This window comes from Cricetulus griseus, chromosome 4 (genome assembly GCF_003668045.3).
Source record: "Cricetulus griseus strain 17A/GY chromosome 4, alternate assembly CriGri-PICRH-1.0, whole genome shotgun sequence".
NCBI classification, from domain to species: domain Eukaryota; kingdom Metazoa; phylum Chordata; class Mammalia; order Rodentia; family Cricetidae; genus Cricetulus; species Cricetulus griseus.
The window spans coordinates 214,206,146-214,226,965 of NC_048597.1; the positions used below are offsets into that span (position 1 = coordinate 214,206,146).

The 20,820-nt window shown below is 43.4% G+C and overlaps 1 protein-coding gene across 1 annotated transcript in view; it reads right to left on the minus strand.

Annotated features, from left to right (window-relative positions):
• The window catches only part of LOC100770413 (collagen alpha-4(VI) chain), a 94,941-nt gene that overhangs the window by 13,364 nt on the left and 60,757 nt on the right, over positions 1-20,820 (minus strand). The window contains exons 22-32 of the mRNA XM_035444236.1: positions 20,615-20,677; positions 18,593-18,655; positions 17,805-17,867; positions 15,078-15,128; positions 11,567-11,602; positions 11,402-11,464; positions 9,301-9,363; positions 7,695-7,730; positions 6,743-6,779; positions 4,285-4,296; positions 3,706-4,199 (exon numbers count right to left, since the gene is read on the minus strand). Of these exons, the coding sequence (XP_035300127.1) occupies positions 3,706-4,199; positions 4,285-4,296; positions 6,743-6,779; positions 7,695-7,730; positions 9,301-9,363; positions 11,402-11,464; positions 11,567-11,602; positions 15,078-15,128; positions 17,805-17,867; positions 18,593-18,655; positions 20,615-20,677 (981 nt within the window). The remainder of the gene's footprint in view (positions 1-3,705; positions 4,200-4,284; positions 4,297-6,742; positions 6,780-7,694; positions 7,731-9,300; positions 9,364-11,401; positions 11,465-11,566; positions 11,603-15,077; positions 15,129-17,804; positions 17,868-18,592; positions 18,656-20,614; positions 20,678-20,820) is intronic.

Sequence of the window (20,820 nt, forward strand, 5' to 3'; positions counted from 1 at the left end):
TACAACATAAAATAAGTTGTTTTAATCCACTGAGCTGACTTTGGAAACCTGTTATCTGGCCTGCCCTTGGTGTGATGGGATTGTGTGCCTCACTTCAGAGTTGACAGTCCTTTTGGGCATGAGCCTGCTCTCAGCCAACAACAAATAAGACTTAATCCAACCTTCATTGCTTAGCAATCTTCTGTTTCTCAAGTGGGTGCAGTAATTTAAGGGACAAAACCATGGTTTGAAGTCTAATTTCTTCCCTAAGTTGCCATAGGACATTACAAAGCTAATAGGGAACATGACATCTCCAGGTGTCATCATCGGGTCATTCTTTCTTTAAAGAAAATAATATCTTGAGCTAGGGGCATAGCTCAGTTGATAAAATACTTGCAACACAAGCTTGGAATGTTTGATCCCCGACACCCATATAAAAGGCTGTCCATGGTGGTGTGAGTGTGAGTTTGAGTCTTGGGGCTAGAAAGAACAGAACATGTGGATTCCTCGGGCTCCGTAGCCAGCCAGCCTCCCCTAATAGCAGAGCAATAGTTCCCAGTGAGGGACCATGTATGAAAAAAACAAGGTAGGCAGTTCCCAAGGGACTACAGCCAAGATTGACAGCTGGACTCCATGTGCGAGCACACCCACCCACATACTTGAGCACACACACAGAGTATTTCTTTATGCAACTTTCATAAATTCCAAAATTACATCAAAATTCACACGTGCCAGTTTCTTATCTTCTAAAGCTCATGTTGCACGAAGGGAGGAGATTTCTATGACAGCCAGCCTTCTATTCTTTGGATTTGCTAAGGAGTAAAAGTGGGACCAGTTTGCAGGCATACCTCCTAATATTATTATAAAGATAAAATGCCTTAAAAGAAGGGAAAGACTGAGAACTTGGAAGGTCTCTAGTTTGCTTTACTGTTTTAGACTTTTGAATGCAAAGCCTCGGAGCTCATGAGAGCTCCAGACTTTGAACACTCTCTTAACTGCTCTGGGTCTCAGTATCGTTATGTTTCGAATAGGCTCATCGCGCTGCCTGTCTCATTGGGTTCTGAGGGTTAAGTGAATCAATAGAAGCTAAGGATGGTGGCCGGATCAATAAACATGAGCTATTTTCCTAGGCGTTGTTGCAAGGGAATCTGTGTGAGGCTTTTTAGAAAGAAAAACAAAATCTAAAATCTGGCATGCAAGCTGCATTTCCCTCTAATGCTCTGCTTCTTTGCTTTAAAAAAATGATCTAATGAAGCCTTGTGTTTTCAGGCATAAGACGGTTCTTAATGATGGGATTAGACACCAGGAGCCCAAATTCGATAATGCTGTTTTATTTAGGGCTGAAACAATTCCGTGGATAGCGTACAAAAGGTTTTCAATAGGTGTGGCGGTCTCCAAGTGCATTTAAATGAACTGAGAAGTTAGGATATCTGTTTGTATAATCCGTTCAATTTGAGCTACCATCATTTGCCCAGAAGAAGTATGTGAGGGGCTGTTCTGAAAATTATAGTAACATGGAGTTGAAAGACAAAAGCCTCACACAGAGTGAGAGAGTCTTTAGGTAATGAATTCAGAAGGCAAACCACACGATAAACCCAGTCTTCACTAGATTGCCCTCGTGTAAGGAAGAGTAGGGGAAGGCAACAGTGAGCCAACCAGAGAAGGGCAAGGGTTTCTGAGAGACCCTGAAGATGGGGCTATCATTATGACAGTTTCTCTCCTTGCCAGTGTACCAGCAGCAAGGTCATTTGTTACATCTGAGCTGACAAGCATCATTTAACATCTTTTCTAAACCGTTAAATTTTCAAGATGCCGAGCTGTCTCCCAGAACCCTGGGGCAAGAACATGCCCACACAACGGAGAGGAGAGCAGCTAAAAATGATAACACAGAGTGCAGAGTCTATTCTAGCCGGCGACGTCTCCTCACACCCCATCTCATCCTTTCACTCTGAACCCCGAGACAAGGAGGGCCAGCAGGCTATGACCGGGGGTGTATCTACAAATCAGAAGCAAACACTGAGTGTCCAGCAGCCCATCAGAGACCAGCACCGGGGTGCATTCACAGAGACGTGGTTGCACCATGGTATCACTCTCTAAATGTCAGGGCAGACCTCCACCACCAGCCTGCCCTGTCCAGACATCCTGCTAGGCAAGGGGGATGTAGCGAGAACAGTAAAGAACTCCCTCTCTTCATTTTCTCTGTTTTTCAACCTGAGATGGCTACCCATCCTGCTGGTAGTTTGCAAGCTGTCACAAGCTTATCCATTGATTCTCAGTCTAATGCACTGTGTGTCAACCAAATTTCTCACCTGGCACTTCTGCTGCACGACTCTATCTCAAGAGAAAATGAAGTGGTCTGGCACAGCTGGGTCCATTAGTTACTAAGTAGAACCATATGACATTTCCATTTTTCCAGGTCAGAAATGGTCAAATGCTGGTAATGTCACAGGGCTAAATCTAGCATTCACACACAATGGAAGAAAATCGACCTTCACATTGATAAATTGTCTCAGAAATTCTGTGAGTACGAAATGCATAGGTTTTAGTTAGAAGAGTAAACTTCAAAGACTAGACATGTGAATAACTCCTCGTTTCTACACATATTGAAATGCCACACTGCAATAACAAGGAACAACTTACACATGCACACAGCATGGATGACCAAGACCAGGCATGTTAACTGGAAGAAGTCAGATACAGAAGACCAGATGTTGAAAAATTCCATTTATATCAAGACACAGAACAGCTTGTAATCAAAGTCAGAGGAGTAGTTGGGCTAGACTATATGGCTTGGTTAAGGAACAGGGAGAGAACTTACAAATGCCAAATGTGTTCTGAGCCTTAAATCACATTCTGGTCACAGAAGAATAAAATATACAGGAATCTGTATGGAGCTGACGAGCAGGCTCGTCAACAAGGCCACACAAGTGTGAAGGCCTGGGTTCAGACCCCAGCATCCAGGTAAAAAGCCGATATGATGGTGCAAACCTGTAATCCTACCTCTGGGGAGGTGGAGACAGGAGAGTATGGAACTTGCTGGCCAGCCAGCCTAGCCTACTTAGCAAGCTCCAAGTCAGGGAGACACACCCTGTTTCAAAACACAAGGTAAACAGCCCCTAAGGAATGACAGCCAGGGTTGAGCTCTAACCTTCACATACACGTCTCTGTGAACATGCATGTGCGTGTGCACACACATACACACCAAATCCATTCATGTGTGTGCTTCAGAAGCACTGCATTTTTCTATGCTGGAAAATGAGTCCATAGGATTATATACCAGGAAAAGGAAGGAGGGAGAGAAGGAGGAAGAAAGTCAGTTTCCAGTCTCTGGTAATTTAGTACAGTGCTATGAACATGTGTGACATCAAATAGCATCTGCCACTAACTAGTTACGTCACCCTCAACTAGTTACTTGCCCTCCCTAAGTCTGCTTTTTCATTCCTGAAGCAGAGAAAACCAACAAGGCCTAACTAATAGAGCTTTGGGGACATTACATAACACAACATCTGTGAGGCCCTCAGCACAGAATGTGTGCTCAAGAAGAGCCAGTTCCTCTCCAGTAGCTCTGTCAACAGTGCCCGTTCTGAGACACCTCACCTCTCCCATATTCGGCAATGTCTGAGAATTCTGAGCCACACTCATCACTCAGCCATCCCTGGTGGAGGGGTGAGAACAAGGCCAGCTCCAGTACCTCTTCCCATCGGCCCTTCCCCACTCCTCACGTACCAGCAGGGTGTCCGGGAAGTTGTGCTCCTCTGTGAAGGTTACAACTGCTGTGACAATGTCCGCTGCATGGAGCTCCAGCAAGGCTGTGTTGACAGAGGCTGTGTCATAGTTACTACCCACCTGGAAGAACACGGCCACCTTCCTTACCAGAAGGCCTGAGCGCACACGCTTGAATACATGTCTTGCCACAAACCGCATGGTGGCCCCAAGGTTCCGGGACCCAGATGACTGTTCAAGGGGGATTTTCCTGACAGCCTGTAGTAGGGCAGCTTGTCCTCGGTGGTCTGAGAAGCGCACTAGATAATCTGTCCTCGTGTTATAGGAAACAATGGCCACTCGGGCCCCCATGGGGCAGTTGCTCTCACTCATTTCCATCTTCATCAACAGAGATAACAAAATGCTTCTCATCCTTTCAAAGTCCAACTGGGAGACATCATTGGACATGTCCAAGGCAAAGACCACTTCTGTTGGGAACACTGGGCACCTGGAAATACCTTGACACAGGGAAACACAGGACTTGAGACATCTGTGCGGCCTCTAGATGGCTGAGAGCTTATCTAAACAGTGAGCATTATTTACCTTTTGAGCAAGCTGGAAGGGAAAAGAAAACCCTATTAGTGTATTGGGCAGTTTGTATTTCAATATAAAATGCACTCTTTTGATTTGACAGTTTTTCTGTCACTCAAGCTGACCTTGAACGTAAAAATCCTCCTGCCTCAGCCTCCCACGTTCTGGGATTTTCCAACCATGTCCACTTTGAAAAACCCTCTCTTCTGAGAAATTCAAATGACCGTCTAGACACCCCTCCCCAATACGGCAAGGGCCGCTACTGTTTGCCCAGTACCCACTATCTCATTTTTCCCATTATATTGGGGCACCAGTTTCCACCTGGGTACATGGCTGCCTGAAAAACAAGGCCACACTCTCATTGAACTAGCTGGCTTACTACATTCTGGATAATAGGATAATGAAAATGGTAAGACTTTGCAAATGCATCATTATACCCTAATTACTTGCTAAGCCAAAAGAAAGAAGCAAGGGCACCCTTTGCCCTCTGCCTCTGCTCTCCCTTCCCTCCCAGGCTAGCGGAAATGCAGATACAATAACTGAAGCTTGATTAACTGCTCGAAGCATGAGATAATGCGGGAAATAAAGCACTCACAGAGAGAGAGAAGGAGAGAGAGAGAGAGAGAGAGAGAGAGAGAGAGAGAGAGAGAGAGAAGAGATGATGGTAATAATGAAGATGAAGAAGATACGAGGAAACTCTATCTTAGAACCCCTGGAACACCCCCAACCCCCAGGACTCCATATCAACCCAGACTGATGTTGTCCAAGCTTTGATTTGAGAGACTCATTTCCCCATTGTTAAAGAGGGCTTTGGTTACATTCAACTAAAATTAAATCCAACTGAAACACTATTCTGAAGCTGTATTTTACATGTATCTCATACATACATAGTCATAAAATATAAATCATATGCAATGTGTGTATATATGACTTGTATAAAGTATATGTGTATATATGTGCATATATATGAGCAACACGCAATTATTAAAAAATTATGGCTGTTCTCAGTTCACAGTGTATCCATACATAAAAGTATTTTCATCCTATTTGATAAAACTTGGGGCTTAAAGTATGTTTGAGTCTGAATCATGTTCCACCTGGTATGACATTTTTTATCAGTAAATGCCAAGTGCCATCACTACTATGTAGATGTCCTTTGATTTCTTCAGCCAGTGTCTCTCAGGAAAATCAGACGCATACAAGTATCTGTTCCTATTTGTCCAATTACAGTCTGAGTCTATCACACTAATTATGGATCTTTATACGGACAATCCAATGGCTCTTTAGAAAGCTGTTTATAGTCCCACAAGTCACATGTGCTTCCATACATTCCCCAAATTAGGGGTTCCAGGCCAGGTAGCGTTAGTTACCTAGATCCTATCTCTAAAGACCAAAACTATATAAATATGCATATATGTGTAAGAATACGTAGCAATTGTGTATATATTTCCAGTTTGAGAACCAAAAAGAGCTTATTATTATTTTAATTAATAATCTTTAATTTCCATCTAGGGTGAATAGTCTCACAGGTACACTGTTAATTTTTTCTTCTGACTCTCCTTTAATGTCTTTTGCCTATTTTCAATTCAAAAGTTTCTTTAAACATTGAAATTTAGCTGTCCAAAAATGTCTATGTTTGTAGATAAAATGATTATGCAGCATCAGTTTTTATCTTGACATGGCAAGCACAGTGAACCCTCTACTTGAGTCTGTTGCTTCTATCTATCTCAAATGCGATAGCATTACTCTGTGTGACTCCCATGAAAACGGATCCCAGAATCTCCTTGAACAGCAGCTGGGAGTGGGCGGAAGCCAGAGGGTTGAACAAGAAGGCAGGTGATTGTGGGTAGAACCCAAACTTCCACACTAATTGCTCTCCCTGTCACCAGAAAGGGGAGAAGTGTGCTCTCTGTAGATAGAAGAGCTCATGATGGTTTTTGGTTTTTGTTTTTTGTTTTTAAGAGAGTGTGTAGATGTCAACTCGTTCTATGACAAAGCAGTACCTAAGACCTACTGGTTCACAGTTCCATTTCTGCAACAGAAATGACAACCAAATGGGGCAGATTTCTTTCCAAAAACACCCATCATGGATCCTGCTTGTTGAAATAAAAAGAACAGTACTTCCCATGCTCTGTTTCCTGCACCAAGATGAAGCATGCAGCTGTGTGAGTGTGGTTATATTTGGGGGGACCCAGCATTATATGATGGAGTTTTTCTTTCAAATACTTGATTTTGGAGCCCATTTAGGGAAAGGTGACATACTCAAAGAGAGATTGGGTCTAATCTGTCAATTTGTAAGATCTTTTTAGGATGGGCAAGTCACTTCCCGAGCCTCAGTCAAATCCTCAGTGACTTATTCCTTAGTCCTTAATACCACCCCTCCACACCACTGGCTTCTGCCCTTAGTGCCTGATCCCCCACCCTCCATCCACACCACTGGCTCCATCTGAGTGTCTCCCAAACAACTTACGGCAGTTTTCTCGAATGAAATCAACAATTTCACAAGGCTGCAGAGAGATAGGGAAAGACAGGGCGGAAATAAGCATTTAATGCAAAGTGAATTTCACTGTCATGACTTGAAATGCCATGTGCACATTACCAGTACCTATCTGAAACGTTGAACTATGTAACAGAAAACCACAAAATTGTCACAGGTGATACCTAACAATCCAGTAGCTAATTTAAAACACTTAAAGGATTTTAATAGTGTGTTGAGATGGGTGGGTAAGGAGTAATTTTTTACGTTGTAATCTGCCTCACAAATCAATGGGATCAAATCTGACTTTGAAGTTGAAATCCAGGAATCTTAGCAGAGAGCACTGGGGACTGCTGCCTACATATGCAGTTTTATAGTGGTGTTTGCTAGAACTGTTCTTTAGAAGGACTGCAAAGACAAGTGTCCCCTCTGTCCCCCAACCCCATAACTCTGCATCTTTCCTTTTATCCCTTCCTCTGTGTTCTGTTCTTCTCAACCTCAGACCCCTTCCCTTCCTGTTCTTCAGATGTTCCCACACCCTTCAGTCCCTGCCTAACATAACAGTCTGTGTGTACTTGGAAGAGAAGCACTTACCATAATTTCTGAGATTGTTTTTAAAGCATCCCAGAAGACACAAAAGACTATACCGTTCTGTGAATTGGTTTATTAAAAATGTATAGCTTTATAGGCAGTGTTTTTAGCTTTATAGAAGAGCATACTGCAGGAAGGTGGTAGCTTCCAAATATTTTCCTTTGTGTCACTTAGTGTTTAAAATAATATTCTACTATTTTTATAGTGGTATTCCTGAGAAAACTCTGTACACTTACAGTATTAACAGAATTTATTACAATAAAGGCCCTTTAAGATTAACAAATCTCACTTTATGGATATAGAAAAATTTAGGTTCTGAAATGAATGAAATTTTGAATTAGGAGTCTTCACCTACCGTCTTATCTGCCAAACCTTTTGGGCCCTTGATGCCCTGGAAAGAATAGAAACGAGGTTCAAAATGCAACATTCTGATTGCCAACACTTCCTACTCCACAACCAGCTGTGCCTGGACAGGCACATCCCACACCTCGGAGTCCAGGAAGCCCAGGTAGACAGGACACAGACACTTGGAAGACTAGGTAGTTTTGAGACCAATCCATAGTTCAAGTTCCAGGTCATTCAAGATCCCAGGAACTACCACAAGCTACTCCAAAAATCTCTCTCCTGTTCCTGACCTTCAGGCCTCTCATCCCCACCCTGTCTCTGCCATCATAGTAGAGGAACCCTCCCTGAAGCCTTCCAACTTCCGCTGTCCGATCCCAGCCCTTCTAGGAGCCTAGAGTCTTTGTCTTTGTTTAGACTACAAGGGGTACCTTGTAGCCTTGGACAGGCCACTGTACTGAAACCCCACTCAAAATCTGTATTCCACCATCAACTGGCCATGAACTACCTCTGTGGTGTTCGGTTTTCTGACTTAGTTGCTCTTCTCCAGTAAAAATTTTGAGCTTCAGTGGGCCCAGCATGTCCCTGTCCCCCTCCCCACCCTGGCTGATGAATATGCTATCCCTCATAGAATGACAGCCCCGTTCACTGGTTAGTTCTTGTCAACTTGATACAAACCTAGACATACCTTGGAAGAATGAATCCCAACTGAAAAATTGTCTCAGACTGGCCTTTGGGCATGCCTATGAGGCATTTTCTTGATTGCCAACTGATACAGAAGGTCCCAGGCAACTGTGGGCAGTACCACCCCTAAACAGATGGACCACCATCCCAGGTAGCCAGTAAGCAGCAGTGCCAGCCACCAAGCTCCTCCCTGCCTTGAGTCCCTGCTTTGACTTCCCTCAATGATAGCTTGTAACCTGTAAGCCAAATAAACCCATTCCTCCCACAGTGGCTTTTGGCCAGTGTTTTCTCACAACAACCAAGAAGCAAACTGTATTACCCAGTCTCTAAAACAGGGCATAAGGCAGAATCTCAGTGTCTTTCCATGCCCCAGGGAATTCTTAAATTTCTTCTAGTCTTGCAACATTATCAGTTCAGTTAAAATTGTATGGTTGGATTGGGTGGTGGTAGCACACGCATTTTATCCCAGCTTTCAAGAGGCAGAGGCAGAAAGATTTCTTCGAGTTCAAGGCCATCCTGGTCTACAGAGTGAGTTCCAGGACAGTTAGGGCTACACAGAGAAACCCTATCTTAAAAAAAAAAAAAAAAAAAAAAAAAAAAAAAAAAGATTGCATGGTTGTTGGAATATTACATGAGGATTTCCTTCTGGTGTGTGTTGGTTATCATGTTTGCTTTGGTAAGCACTTTTCCTGTACATTTTATGTATTGGCTTATGTATGTAGGAAGATCTATAAAGCTCTAGCCACTCTGAGATCACCTCTATATTCAAAGGAAAACTACACATGGAATACACTGTATAGGCCTGAAGTTAATACTCTCTGAGCAATTCGCCTGTGCCCTTGACCGGTTTCTTTCTTCTTCAGTGGTGCCTCTTATCAAACTCTTACTCATCTTGGCACAAGATTGAAAATGAAAAAAGAAAGGGTACTTGTTACCATTTTTCCTGGTGGGCCTTGGTCACCTGGAGTTCCAGCAAACCCAGGAAAGCCAGAATTACCCTAAAAGTGAAAACCAAAGGAATAAGCTTCCATGTTGGCTACAAGAACTGACACTCCCAAAACATCAAAGTGCTTCATAGCTATGATCCATGAGTCTCTGTGAACAATGCATCCATGGAAAGATGGGGAGGCTTTATGGGGACGAGACATCCCCCTTCAAGCCCACCTGTCTAACCCCAGCTGACCCATGGGTGATACACACAAATACATTTCCATGCAGAGCCTTAAAAGAAGACCTAACCCTCAGTCAAGTCTCAAGGGTGTGTGGGAAACATAGTGCATGAGACCTGCACTGGGGGCCTGACATGAGGAAAGGAAAAATACCCACAACCCTTTCTGGGCCTCGGTGTCTCAGGAAAGGTTCTGGGTAGCCAGCCAGGAGCTCGATGCTCATTCTAGGTATGTGAAGTAACACAGCACACTGATTATCTAGATTTAATCAATGGTTTTTCTTTTGTATTTGGAAGTAGAAAGATAACAGATGAGAGCAACCATAAGCAGCAGCCAGCCGAGGAGCGTGAACCTGACTGTCTTTATGAGCTTGACAGGAGATGAAAACACCAATTACTGAGTCCCAGGAAGACACACATTCTCCTGCCTTTCCTACCTTCGCTCTGAACACAAGTCCCTGTCTTGTCCCCAGAGGCTTTACTTTAAACATTTTTAGTTACATTTATGTAATTTGTGGGTGGGTGTATGTGTATGCCATGGTGCACATGTGGACACCAAATGACAACTTATGGGAGCTTCTTCTCTCCTTTCACCAGGTGGATTCTGGGGTTCAAATTCAGGTTGTCAGACTTGGTGGCAACTGTCTTTACCCACTGTGCTGGTTAGTTCTTTGTCACCTTGATATAAGCTCAGAGATCTTCAACTGAGAATATGTCCCTATTAGATTGGCCCACAGGCTAGTGACACATTTTGTCTTTATTAATGACTGGTGTGGGCATGCTATCCCCGGGCAGGTGGTCCTGGGATGTATAAGAAAGCAAACTGAGGCCGGGCAGTGGTGGTGCACACCTTTAATCCCAGCACTCAGGAGACAGAGTCGGGTGGATCTCTGTGGGTTCAAAACCAGCCTGATCTACAAAGTGAGTTCCAGGGCAGGCTCCAAAGCTACACAGAGAAACCCTGTCTTGAAAAACAAACAAAAAAGCAAACTGAGCACGCCATGAAGGGCAAGCCCCTGAGCAGCATTTCTCTACAACTTCTGCTTCAGTTCCTGCCTGACTTTCCTCAGTGACAGACTGTGGCATGTAGTGTAAGCCAAATAAACCCTTTCCCTCCCAAGTTGCTTTTGGTCATGGTGTTTATCACAGCAACAGAAACTAGAACATCCCCTGAGCCATCTCTCCAGCCCAAGGCTTGCTTTCTGATGTCTATCATCTGAACACTATCTGGATCCTAATATCCACAGTTACTCTTTTCGAAAGAGTTGATGTTGACTGTGGCTCCTCAAGATCCAGTCTCCACAGCTGGCCATGATGGCACAGTTGTGAAGTACAGGAATAAAGACCAGGGATCTAAGGCAAGCCTTACTCACATAACAAATTCACAGCCAGCATGGGCTATATGAGAATAATCTTAAAAAAAGAAAATAAAAGCATACACAATCTGCTGAACCTGAAGGAATGAGTTCTTAATGGGAGACATAGTAGAAAGGAAGCACAGTAGACTCAACGTCCACCAAAACAGAAGCCATGCTCTTAGGACTCTAGTCCCTAAGAAGCTTAGGGATGCCTGCCCAGACGACCCACACTTGGTCAAAAGCATTGTCCTTGGCAATGTCCTTCCAAATTTTCCCTAGAGCCACCAAAGCAGAGTTGCCCTCAGATCGTCTTGAGCAATTGGTAGCGCAGAGCTGCAACTCCAGCCTGCACGCTCTGTTGTTACCGTTTATTGTTACCGGAAGCTGCATTTCCACCCTGATTGTAAATGAGAAGGGATGGGGCAGGGTGTGCAGTGTGTACTGACTGAGCGGGGATAGGCTACCGCCCTCCATGCCTGTGATGATGACGGATGACCCTCTGGTTCTTACCCTCTTCCCTCGGACTCCCTTGGCCCCCTTCTCTCCTCCCCAGCCTGGGTCACCATCTTCTCCCTTAACAAAGACAAAAGCAGAGTTCTGAATGCCAAGAAAGATGTGAGAACCCATGACAGACACTGCACACCAGTTGCCAGGCCGACAGACAGTCCTTCTTACTTGCACACCAGGATAGCCAGGGAATCCAGGTTCACCCTATGGTCAGAATGAGACAAGATGACAATCAGTGCCAAGTAATTAAGTTTTTCCTCAACATTCCACCAGGAAAGAAGAAACTCATCACATGGCCACATTTCACTCCTGGAGGTCAACAATTTGTAAATAGGTTTTACAACTTTCTCCCTTTTTGATGCAGGGCCTGTCAAAATTTCCTTCTCAGGCATTTATTTCTGTTTAAAGCCCTTGAGATTTTCAACAATAGAAAGCAAAGGGAAGGCATCCACCTGAGTGTTGGGAAGTAGGAGTGTGTTGTCAGAGCCTCAGGCATGCTTCAAAACAGTCATCCATCCCACAGGTATTTATTTAACTCTGGGACTGGGCAGTGAACAAAAACAAGACTCCCACGGAACTTACATTCTGGAAGAAGCAAGTGAGCAAAGAAATAGATAGATAGCATCTCAGAGAGAATAGCATTCCAGAGAGGGGATTAAGAAATCAAAAAATAGAGCCAGACAGTGGTGGTGCATGCCTTTAATACCAGCACTTGGGAGGAAGAGGAGGGTGATTCTTTGTGAGTTTGAGGGCAGCCTGCTCTACAGAGTGAATTCCAGGACAGCCAGGGCTACAAAGGGAACCCCTGTCTCAAAAATGAAACAAAACAAAACAAAAAAGTCAAAAAATGGGCTGGTGAGATGGTCCAGAAAGGAATAAACACTTGCCGCCAAGCCTGACCCTGAGTTCAACCCTTGGGACTCAAGCTGGTAAAGAGAACCAGTTCTACCAAGCTGTCTTTCACCTACACACACGTCATGGCACATGTGTTCTTACAGACACAGACAGATGGACAGTCGATAGATAAATAGATAGATAGATAGATAGATAGATAGATAGATAGATAGATAGATAGATATTACAGCCATGGCTAGGGAGGGACCTGAGTTCCCACCCCTAGCTGAGGAGTTATTCACAGTTGATGGCTGCTAGAAGGAAAGTCAGGTTTAGACTTTTGTTGTTGACATTGTTGTTGGTTTTAGGTGTACAGCCCCTGGGAGGTTGACCATTCTCCAGTAGATGGTCCCACTCCCGTGGACATATGGGCAAGGATAATTAGACTTAGCAAGTTTAAAAGACTTGAAAGAAAAGGGGTTAATGTTGCCAGGAGATCTGGGAGGAGCTGGAGTGGGGAAATGGGGGAGTGAACACGATCAGAATATACTGCATACATATATGGAATTCTCAAAGAAAAAGTAAAAATATTATGCATTTTTTAAATAATTAGAGTTGTCTTTCAATATCTCCTGAAGGTTGATTCCAGTATCCTCCAGAGATGCCAAAATCTAAGCACAGTCAACTCCCTGGTAGAGTGTGTGTGAAGGAGTAGAGCGGGAGTCCTTCCACGGATGGTGGCCAGACAGTCTTTTTGCAAAATCGTCATTTAGGCAAAGACCAGCATGAACTGAAGAAGTGACTTTGGAGGGATCTGGCAGGCAAGTGGGGGGTGGGGTAGGGGTGGGGGAGCATCCAGGCAGATGAGAAAGGACCTGAAGAGATCTTACTGCAAGAGGAAAATGAGGCAGAACTGGGGAGAGAGGAGATCAGGAGAGAAAGCCTAAGAGTTCACACACAGGCCAAGAGTGTCAAACCTCACAGGCCATGGGAACAAGGATTTTCTTCTCAGTGCCATGGGAAGCCATGGTAGGCTTTGGGTCATGGTCATGATCTCACTAATCTTTTAAAAGATGGCTCTGGCTGCCTTTTGAAGGCCTAACTATACATGGCAGAGGCAGAGGCAGAAGCAGGGAGACCATTTAGGTGACTTCTGAAGGAATCAAAGTAGAAAGCCATGTTGAGTCTAGATGAGCCTAGATAAAAGCAATAACAATGAGAAGTGGTAAAATGCTTGACTGGGGTGTGACGCAGCAATAGAGACAGGAGTGGTGGCACACACTGGTAATCCCAGCACAGGGCGGGGCTGGGGACAGACAGACACGAAAGGTTTTCTGGCCATCTAGCGGAGCCTAATTAATGAGCTCTGGGACAGATAAACAAGGAAGATGGCCCCTGAGGAACAACAGCCAAGGTTGATGGACCTCTGACCTCCATCGGCACATGCACCCATATGCACACGCACACAGACACACAGACACACAGACACACACACACACACACACACACACACACACACACACACACACACACACACACCTCACAAATAAATCAGCAAACCCTTTTGGAAAGATGACAAAATGCTAAATATACTTTGCTGCTAGACTTGCATTTATTTGTTGGATTAAATGTAGAGTGTGAAGGAAAGAAGCCTCACAAAGATGGCTATAATCTCTTGTCCTAGCAACCAGAGAATAAGATCAGAAGGACAGGCTCTGTCCTTGAGACAGAAAAGAAGAAGAGGAGACAACTTTGTCCAGAGCATCAGTTTTGACTAATGGGATGTTGAATGATGTTAAAGGATAATTGTTAATTCTTAGGTATGATAATGGTATCTGATTATAATTATAAGCAAAATAAAATGTTTTTATGAAATATATGATTTCTGGGATGTTCTTAAAAATAATTTCCATGAGGAGGGAAAAGTGAGTGAGACTTTGAGTAAGGTAAAACATAATTGGCCCTAAGGTTGCCATTGATGAATCAAGGTGATGGGTATATATATGACAATATTCCAACCTGTCCATCCACATGTTTTCTAAGATAAGAACTTGGGGTCAGCAAGATGGCTCAGTGGTTAAAGGCACCTACTGCCAAGCCTAACTATCTGTGCTTAGTTCCCAGAATTGACGTGCTGGAGAGAGAAGAGTTATTCCCAAAAATAGTTGTCCTCTAACTTTCATATTCATATTGCTACACACACACACACACACACACACACACACACACACACACACACACACACACACAGGGGTGGGAGGGACAGAGAGAGATGAATTAAAATATAAAAATAAATAAAATGGAAGAAAATGGAAGAAGTTATTGTTGGAAGATGTGCTGATCTTAAGTTGTCTGATGGATGAAAAACAGGAGTATCTGTGGAGTTGGGTGTTGGTCTAAATTAGAAGAGTAAACTGGAGATCACAGGGGGAGGGGGCCTGATGCTTTAAAAGCACAGAGCATAGGACAACAAATTCTGTCTGGAGAAGTCCAAGAACTTCAAGAATAAGTTAATGTTTGAGTTCATCCTAGAAAATGAGTTACAGTTGTCCAAGGGAAGGAGAATGGAAACAACATTCTGTATCATTTACAGAGACAAGGAGTTGGGAAAGGGTTCATGTCTCCAGATCAGAATGGGGTAGAAATACCTAGTAAAGCTGGAAGACAAGGCTAGAGGGGTGGCTTTTCAATAAGTGGGGAACTAAATCAGACTTTAACTTCTCAGGGAGGGAACTCTGTCAAGCTGTGACATGTTGGGGGAAACACATCTTTAAAAATAATCACATTCTAGTAAAGTAAAATAAAAACTGATTGAATATCCAAATACTCTTTACACAAGCCTCACCTTCTTGCCTTTTCTTCCTGGATGACCGTAACCATCTTGACCAAGACGACCCTAAGAAAAGGACACAAGATTAATTGACTGTAGAGTTGCACATAACAAGAGCCAAGCCTTTGCATAAGCCAACAATGTAAGAAGCTGGAGAAAAGCCTGGGGCTTGGTGGAGGATGAGAAACACCTCACAGCATAAACACTCAACATTGGAGGAAATAAGACGTAAAACCTTTAAAGACCAAGACAGTGTCATCTGCATGGTTGTTGGGAAGAATATGGCAAATTTGCATGGATGTGCTCTGTGGGCAGATTTCTGTGTCCCACATGCCAGCTCTCAAACAACCACATGGAGACTTCTTATTAATTATGAAAGCTCAGCCAATAGCTTAAGCTTGTTTTTAGCTAGCCAATCCCAGTGGCATACCTTCACACAGTGTAAAGGATTATTCCACAACATGCTCACTGTCTAGTAAACATGTTGATATTGTTTCCAGTTCTTGGGAGCCAAAGCAAGAAGACTGAGTGAAAGTCTAAGCCAGCCTGTGCTACACAGTGAAAACCTATCTCAACACACACACATGCATACACATACATGCATGCACACACACAGGTGTGATCTGTGTATTATTGATCTGAACACCTGTATGTGCAGATAAGAAGTGTCTCTTATAAGGAGCAAACTCAGAAACTTGCAATAGCTTTTGGGGGGAATGAAAAGAAACTGTTTCTAGATCAAGTCGATCAACAGGGAGGGCAAACAATGAAGCTGAAGACCTGAAGACTGTTCCTGTCTTCTAATTAGGAAAAACGCAAAGTACAAAAGAAAACAAAATAAGGGAAGTGGGGTGGGGACTGAACTCTCTGTGTGGAGAAAAGTGCCATTTGTTGGTTGTTACTCTGTCTTCCTTCTCCTAAAGACTCACAGGGCATCCATGCCTGTGGCTACAGGGAGAGAGCAAGGCCTCCATTTGGAAGCTGTCCACTGTGGGAGTGCTGAAGTTAAAGATGTCTGCGACCATGTCTATCTTCACCTGAGTTCCAGGGACTCAAATTTAGGTCCTCAGGCTTATGTGGTCCTAAGATATCACCTCCGATAATATCTTTCCCCAGCATTCAGAGAGAGAGAGAGAGAGAGAGAGAGAGAGAGAGAGAGAAGAAGAAGGGAAGAAGGAAGGAAGGAAGGAAGGAAGGAAGGAAGGAAGGAAGAAAGGAAGAAAGGAAGAAAGAAAGAGACAGAGAAATAGAGACAGGGGCATAAGCTCTGTGTGCTATTTTCAACCAAGAGAGTTGAATAAAAAGCAAACAAAATATTAATTTCACTACCTACCTTTTCAGAGTATAGTCATGGGGTACTGTTTGCCTCAGTCCACAGAAGCCTCTTCCTCTTTTCCTTGAACATTTTAGTTTACATTTACTGGGTCTGCTTTAGCTTTTTCTCCTTCCCAGAAAATGTAATGTCAGTGCTAAAGAGGGGGAACCCTTATAGGCCCTTCCTAACTGTTGCTGGAAGAAATCTCCAGAAGACAGCATTGCTCTTATGATAAAGCAAACTGCAGGAAAGTGGTGAGCCTAAAATAGTGATATAAAATAACTAATTTGCACTTGTATTCAGATCAGTGAATAAGATAAAAATGCAGACAGAGCCCTGCCTTCGAAAGTCTCATCTGTAGGAAGAAATCTTTCATGATTATTGGTATCCAACATTATTCCTATGCTCTGGATAATTAAACTCATACTCTGGAAAGTTAACAATTCTAACTGGGTATCTTATTTGTGATATCTAGAAAGATGTGTCTCTATGCTGAAGGAGATGGCTCTGTAAGGAAAGCAGCTGCTGAACAAGCTAGAGGATCTCAGTTTGAATCCCTAGAACTCAAATAAGGCTAGATATGGTAGCACACATCTTCAATCCCAGAGCCCCCAAAGGGAAGTAGAGCCCACTGGCTATCTGGGCTGCCTCACACAGGAATAGGAAACAAAAGGACCCTGTCTCAGACAAGGTGGGGGGCTGGATAAATGGTTCAGAGTGTAAGAGTGTTGGCTGCTCTTCCAGAGAGGACCTGGCTTCAATCTCCAGCATCCACACAGTGGCTCACAGCCATCTGTCACTCCCGTTCCAGCAAATCCAACACTCCCTTCTAGCCTTCACAGGCACCAGGCAATCATGTGGTACACAAACAAAACAACTATACATATAAAGTAAATCTTTTTCTAAAGGCCAAAAATGAAGACCACCACCACCCAAGGTTGACCTCCACACACTTGCCATGGTATGAACATACTTACACACACATACAGCACATGTACATGTTCTCTCTCTCTCTCTCTCTCTCTCTCTCTCTCTCTCTCTCTCTCTCCCATCTGTCTGTCTGTCTTACACATACACACACACAGAGAGAGAGAGAGAGAGAAAGAGAGAGAGATTTTTTAAAGTTTATCTGAGCATCTCATTAGTACCCAAAGACTCAAATACTTGAGAAACTTCCTTAGCAAACAGAAGAGGCTCACAGACACTTCCCTATTCAATAATGAAAAGACAAAAGAAATCCCAACACATTTTTGGATTCTTTATTTGTGTGGGACTTATGAACCTTTGACTAAAACCTCAACAGCTCAAGCCATTATGTTATATTGGTAACCCCAAGTTTAATCATCGAGGGTCTTATTTTTTTATGTGAAACAAGAACATATACCAAATAAGAAAAATGCAACGAATTCAACCAGGCTTAGACTTACAGGCTGCCCTCTTGGTCCTCGCTGACCCTGTGGGCCTCTCTCTCCTGCAAGGCCGAGCTCTCCCTTTTAATAGAGGGGAAGGATGAAATTAATTTTCTCCCATGAGTTTATGCATCTTTGTGCCATTTTCATTAGAGATTGTTTGGTTAGACTGTTCAAGTCCTGTTAGCATCACTATTCAGTTGATGGGCTTGTTAAGGCTTGTCTGGAAATGAAATACAAATGCACAGTGGAATTGGATACAGCTGTAAAGAAAAAACACAATAGCTGCAGGAAAAATGGGTGCAACTATTGTGCATAATGGGTAACTCATTATGTTAAGGGAAATAAGCCACACTTACAAATCCGCATGGTTCTTCTCAGATGCAGACGCTAGATTTAAAATTATGTGTTTCTATGTATGCATGTTCAATGAAGCCAATTGTAAATATACCAGTGGTCTTTGCACTGACGATGAGATTAGATGCACATCTTAAATTAGAGAGGTTTTATTACTATGGCTTTCCCAGGTATGTGTGTGAGAACATGTGCTTGCAGTGAGTCCATGTGTCCCGCTGTTAGTGTGTTTTTTGCCTCCTGATATATGTGAGCCACTTCTCCACAGGTGGAGTTTATATCATTTCCATCTTTGTATGCATGATCCAGCTATCAGCTAAGAAAAAAGCAGTTAATAGCATCACCAACATCAGAAACATGCTGGAAATGATCACATGGCGGGGAGAGATTTGCCTAAGAAAGCCCAAAGAGCTCCTAAAGTCATACCCAAGAGTGTGTTCTCTGACACTCACCTTCATTCCTCTGGGTCCAGCTGGTCCTTTTGAGCCATTTGGCCCTGGAGGCCCAGGGTTCCCCTGCAATGACATCATGACCAAGATCATGACTCTTACTACAGATGGCCCCTGGCTTACAGTCATTTGACTAATATTTTTTTGTTTTTTGCTTTATAACAGAGAGAAAAAATCATATGTATTTAGTAAAATCCATACTTCAAATTTTGAAGTTTTGACCTTTTCCTGGGCTAACCATACTTGATACAAGACTATCTTGTGATGTTGGGTACTAACAGTGAGCCACCACCATGAAGCCACAGGAGTCAATGACTGGTACTCTCCAGAGCTGTATTGCTAAGCTACAATGTTGGTTGGCCATGACATTCTCAGCTACGGGTGGCTTCATTGAGATTTCATCCCACTATGAGTCGAAAGCATGTGTATTACTAAAATGGTCTAGAATTGTCAGTGTGCTCATGAATCACCACCTCAAGACCCAAGACAGAGGCCAATCCGACCACTTTCTATCTGGGTGGCAAGTCTGGATCTCCCTGAACCTCTGTGACATTATTTACAGAAACAGAACATTTGCCTGTATATTCACAGGGAACAAGAGCATTGGCATGAAAATGTAAGCTCTGTTATCTTCCAACATGCAAAATGCATATCAGATGTAGGTAAACTCTAGGCAAGGGATGTCTCAGAAGAAGCTCAAAGTCTACTATGTGAGAATCAAATCTATGAAACACTGAGAACTATAGAAATTATCTATAAACTAGCTGGGAAAAGTGACTTGATCAAAAGATCAAGAAAACCAAAGCCTGGTTATCTACTCCAAACTGGAAACATGTTCAAAGGACACTTAAGATTGAGATTTTTTTAATTTAACTTTATTTTATGTACATTGGTGTGTGAGTGTCAGATCCCCTGGAACTGGAGCCGCAGACAGCTGTAAGCCACCATGTGGGTGCTGGGAATTGAATCCAGTTCCTCTGAAAGAGCAGCCAGTGCTCTTAACCACTGAGCCATATCTCCAGTCCCCACCATGAGATTTTTTTAAATAACAGCTTAGCCAGGATTTATGACATACACCTTTAATCACGGCACTATGGAGGCAGAGGCAGAGAGATCTCTATGGGTTCCAGACCAGTTAGAACTGTATTATGAGACCCTGCCTCAATAGATAGATGATACATACATACATACATACATATGATATAGATGATAGATAGAAGATAGATAGATAGATAGATAGATAGATAGATAGATAGATAGATGACAGACAGATGATAGATACAGACATTCATATAGATGATAGATGACAGACAGACATATGATAGAAAGAAACAAAGAGAGACAGAGAGAGGGAGAGAGAGAGAGAGAGAGAGAGAGAGAGAGAGAGAGAGAGAGAGAGAGAGAGAAGGAATCTGTGCTTTAAAAGCAGCAAGCTAGACTTTGTTACCCAGGGAGAGACTGAGGACAGAATTATGGCTTTGGCCATCCTAGAGCTGCCATTTTGAGTGGATGGAGACCACAGACCTGACTCAAATCCTGCTTCTCGAGAGTCTAAGCTGTGCCCCTGCCCTTGGGAAGCCATTAGGTGGCCAGCGGAACAGGTACTAGGAAGACCCAAGTTGGAGGCCCATTTGACCACTTACTATCTGAACAAGTCATTGGCTCTCCCTCAGCCTCTGTGGCCTTACCTTTGCAGTCAAGGATGCCCCTTTATACACATAAGGAATGGACAATTTAAGCATGCCTCCTGTATGGCGCTATCATTTGGTCTTGCACTAGGAATAAACATTGCGCTGTGACCCGTATCCCTGAGGTTCAAACCCTGAACTTACTGGTCACTGTGTGCCCAGAATGAAGGAGGTACAGAACTGACACCAATGCCAACTTCTTCAAACTAGATGTCCTGGAAGTCTTTGGTACTCAGATCCCAGAACAAGTGGTTCACCCTATGAATGAATCCTTGGAGGCAAGAATCAGCCACTGCTGTCAGCAGCTATACTGTAGCTATAAGTTTTGCAAACCTACCTGGGAACCCAGACCCCCTTTTTGGCCAAAAACTCCCGGTGGTCCTTGCCTTCCTCTGGGTCCCTGTTTCAGAAAAGAATTAAAATTCAATTTTTACAGAACCATTTATATCCCATGTAAGTGCAAAGTCATCTCAGATGTCCGTGTCCAATGAATGAAGGTGCCGGGACCCATCCCTGCCTCGTCTCTACCAGGCTGAATCAGGC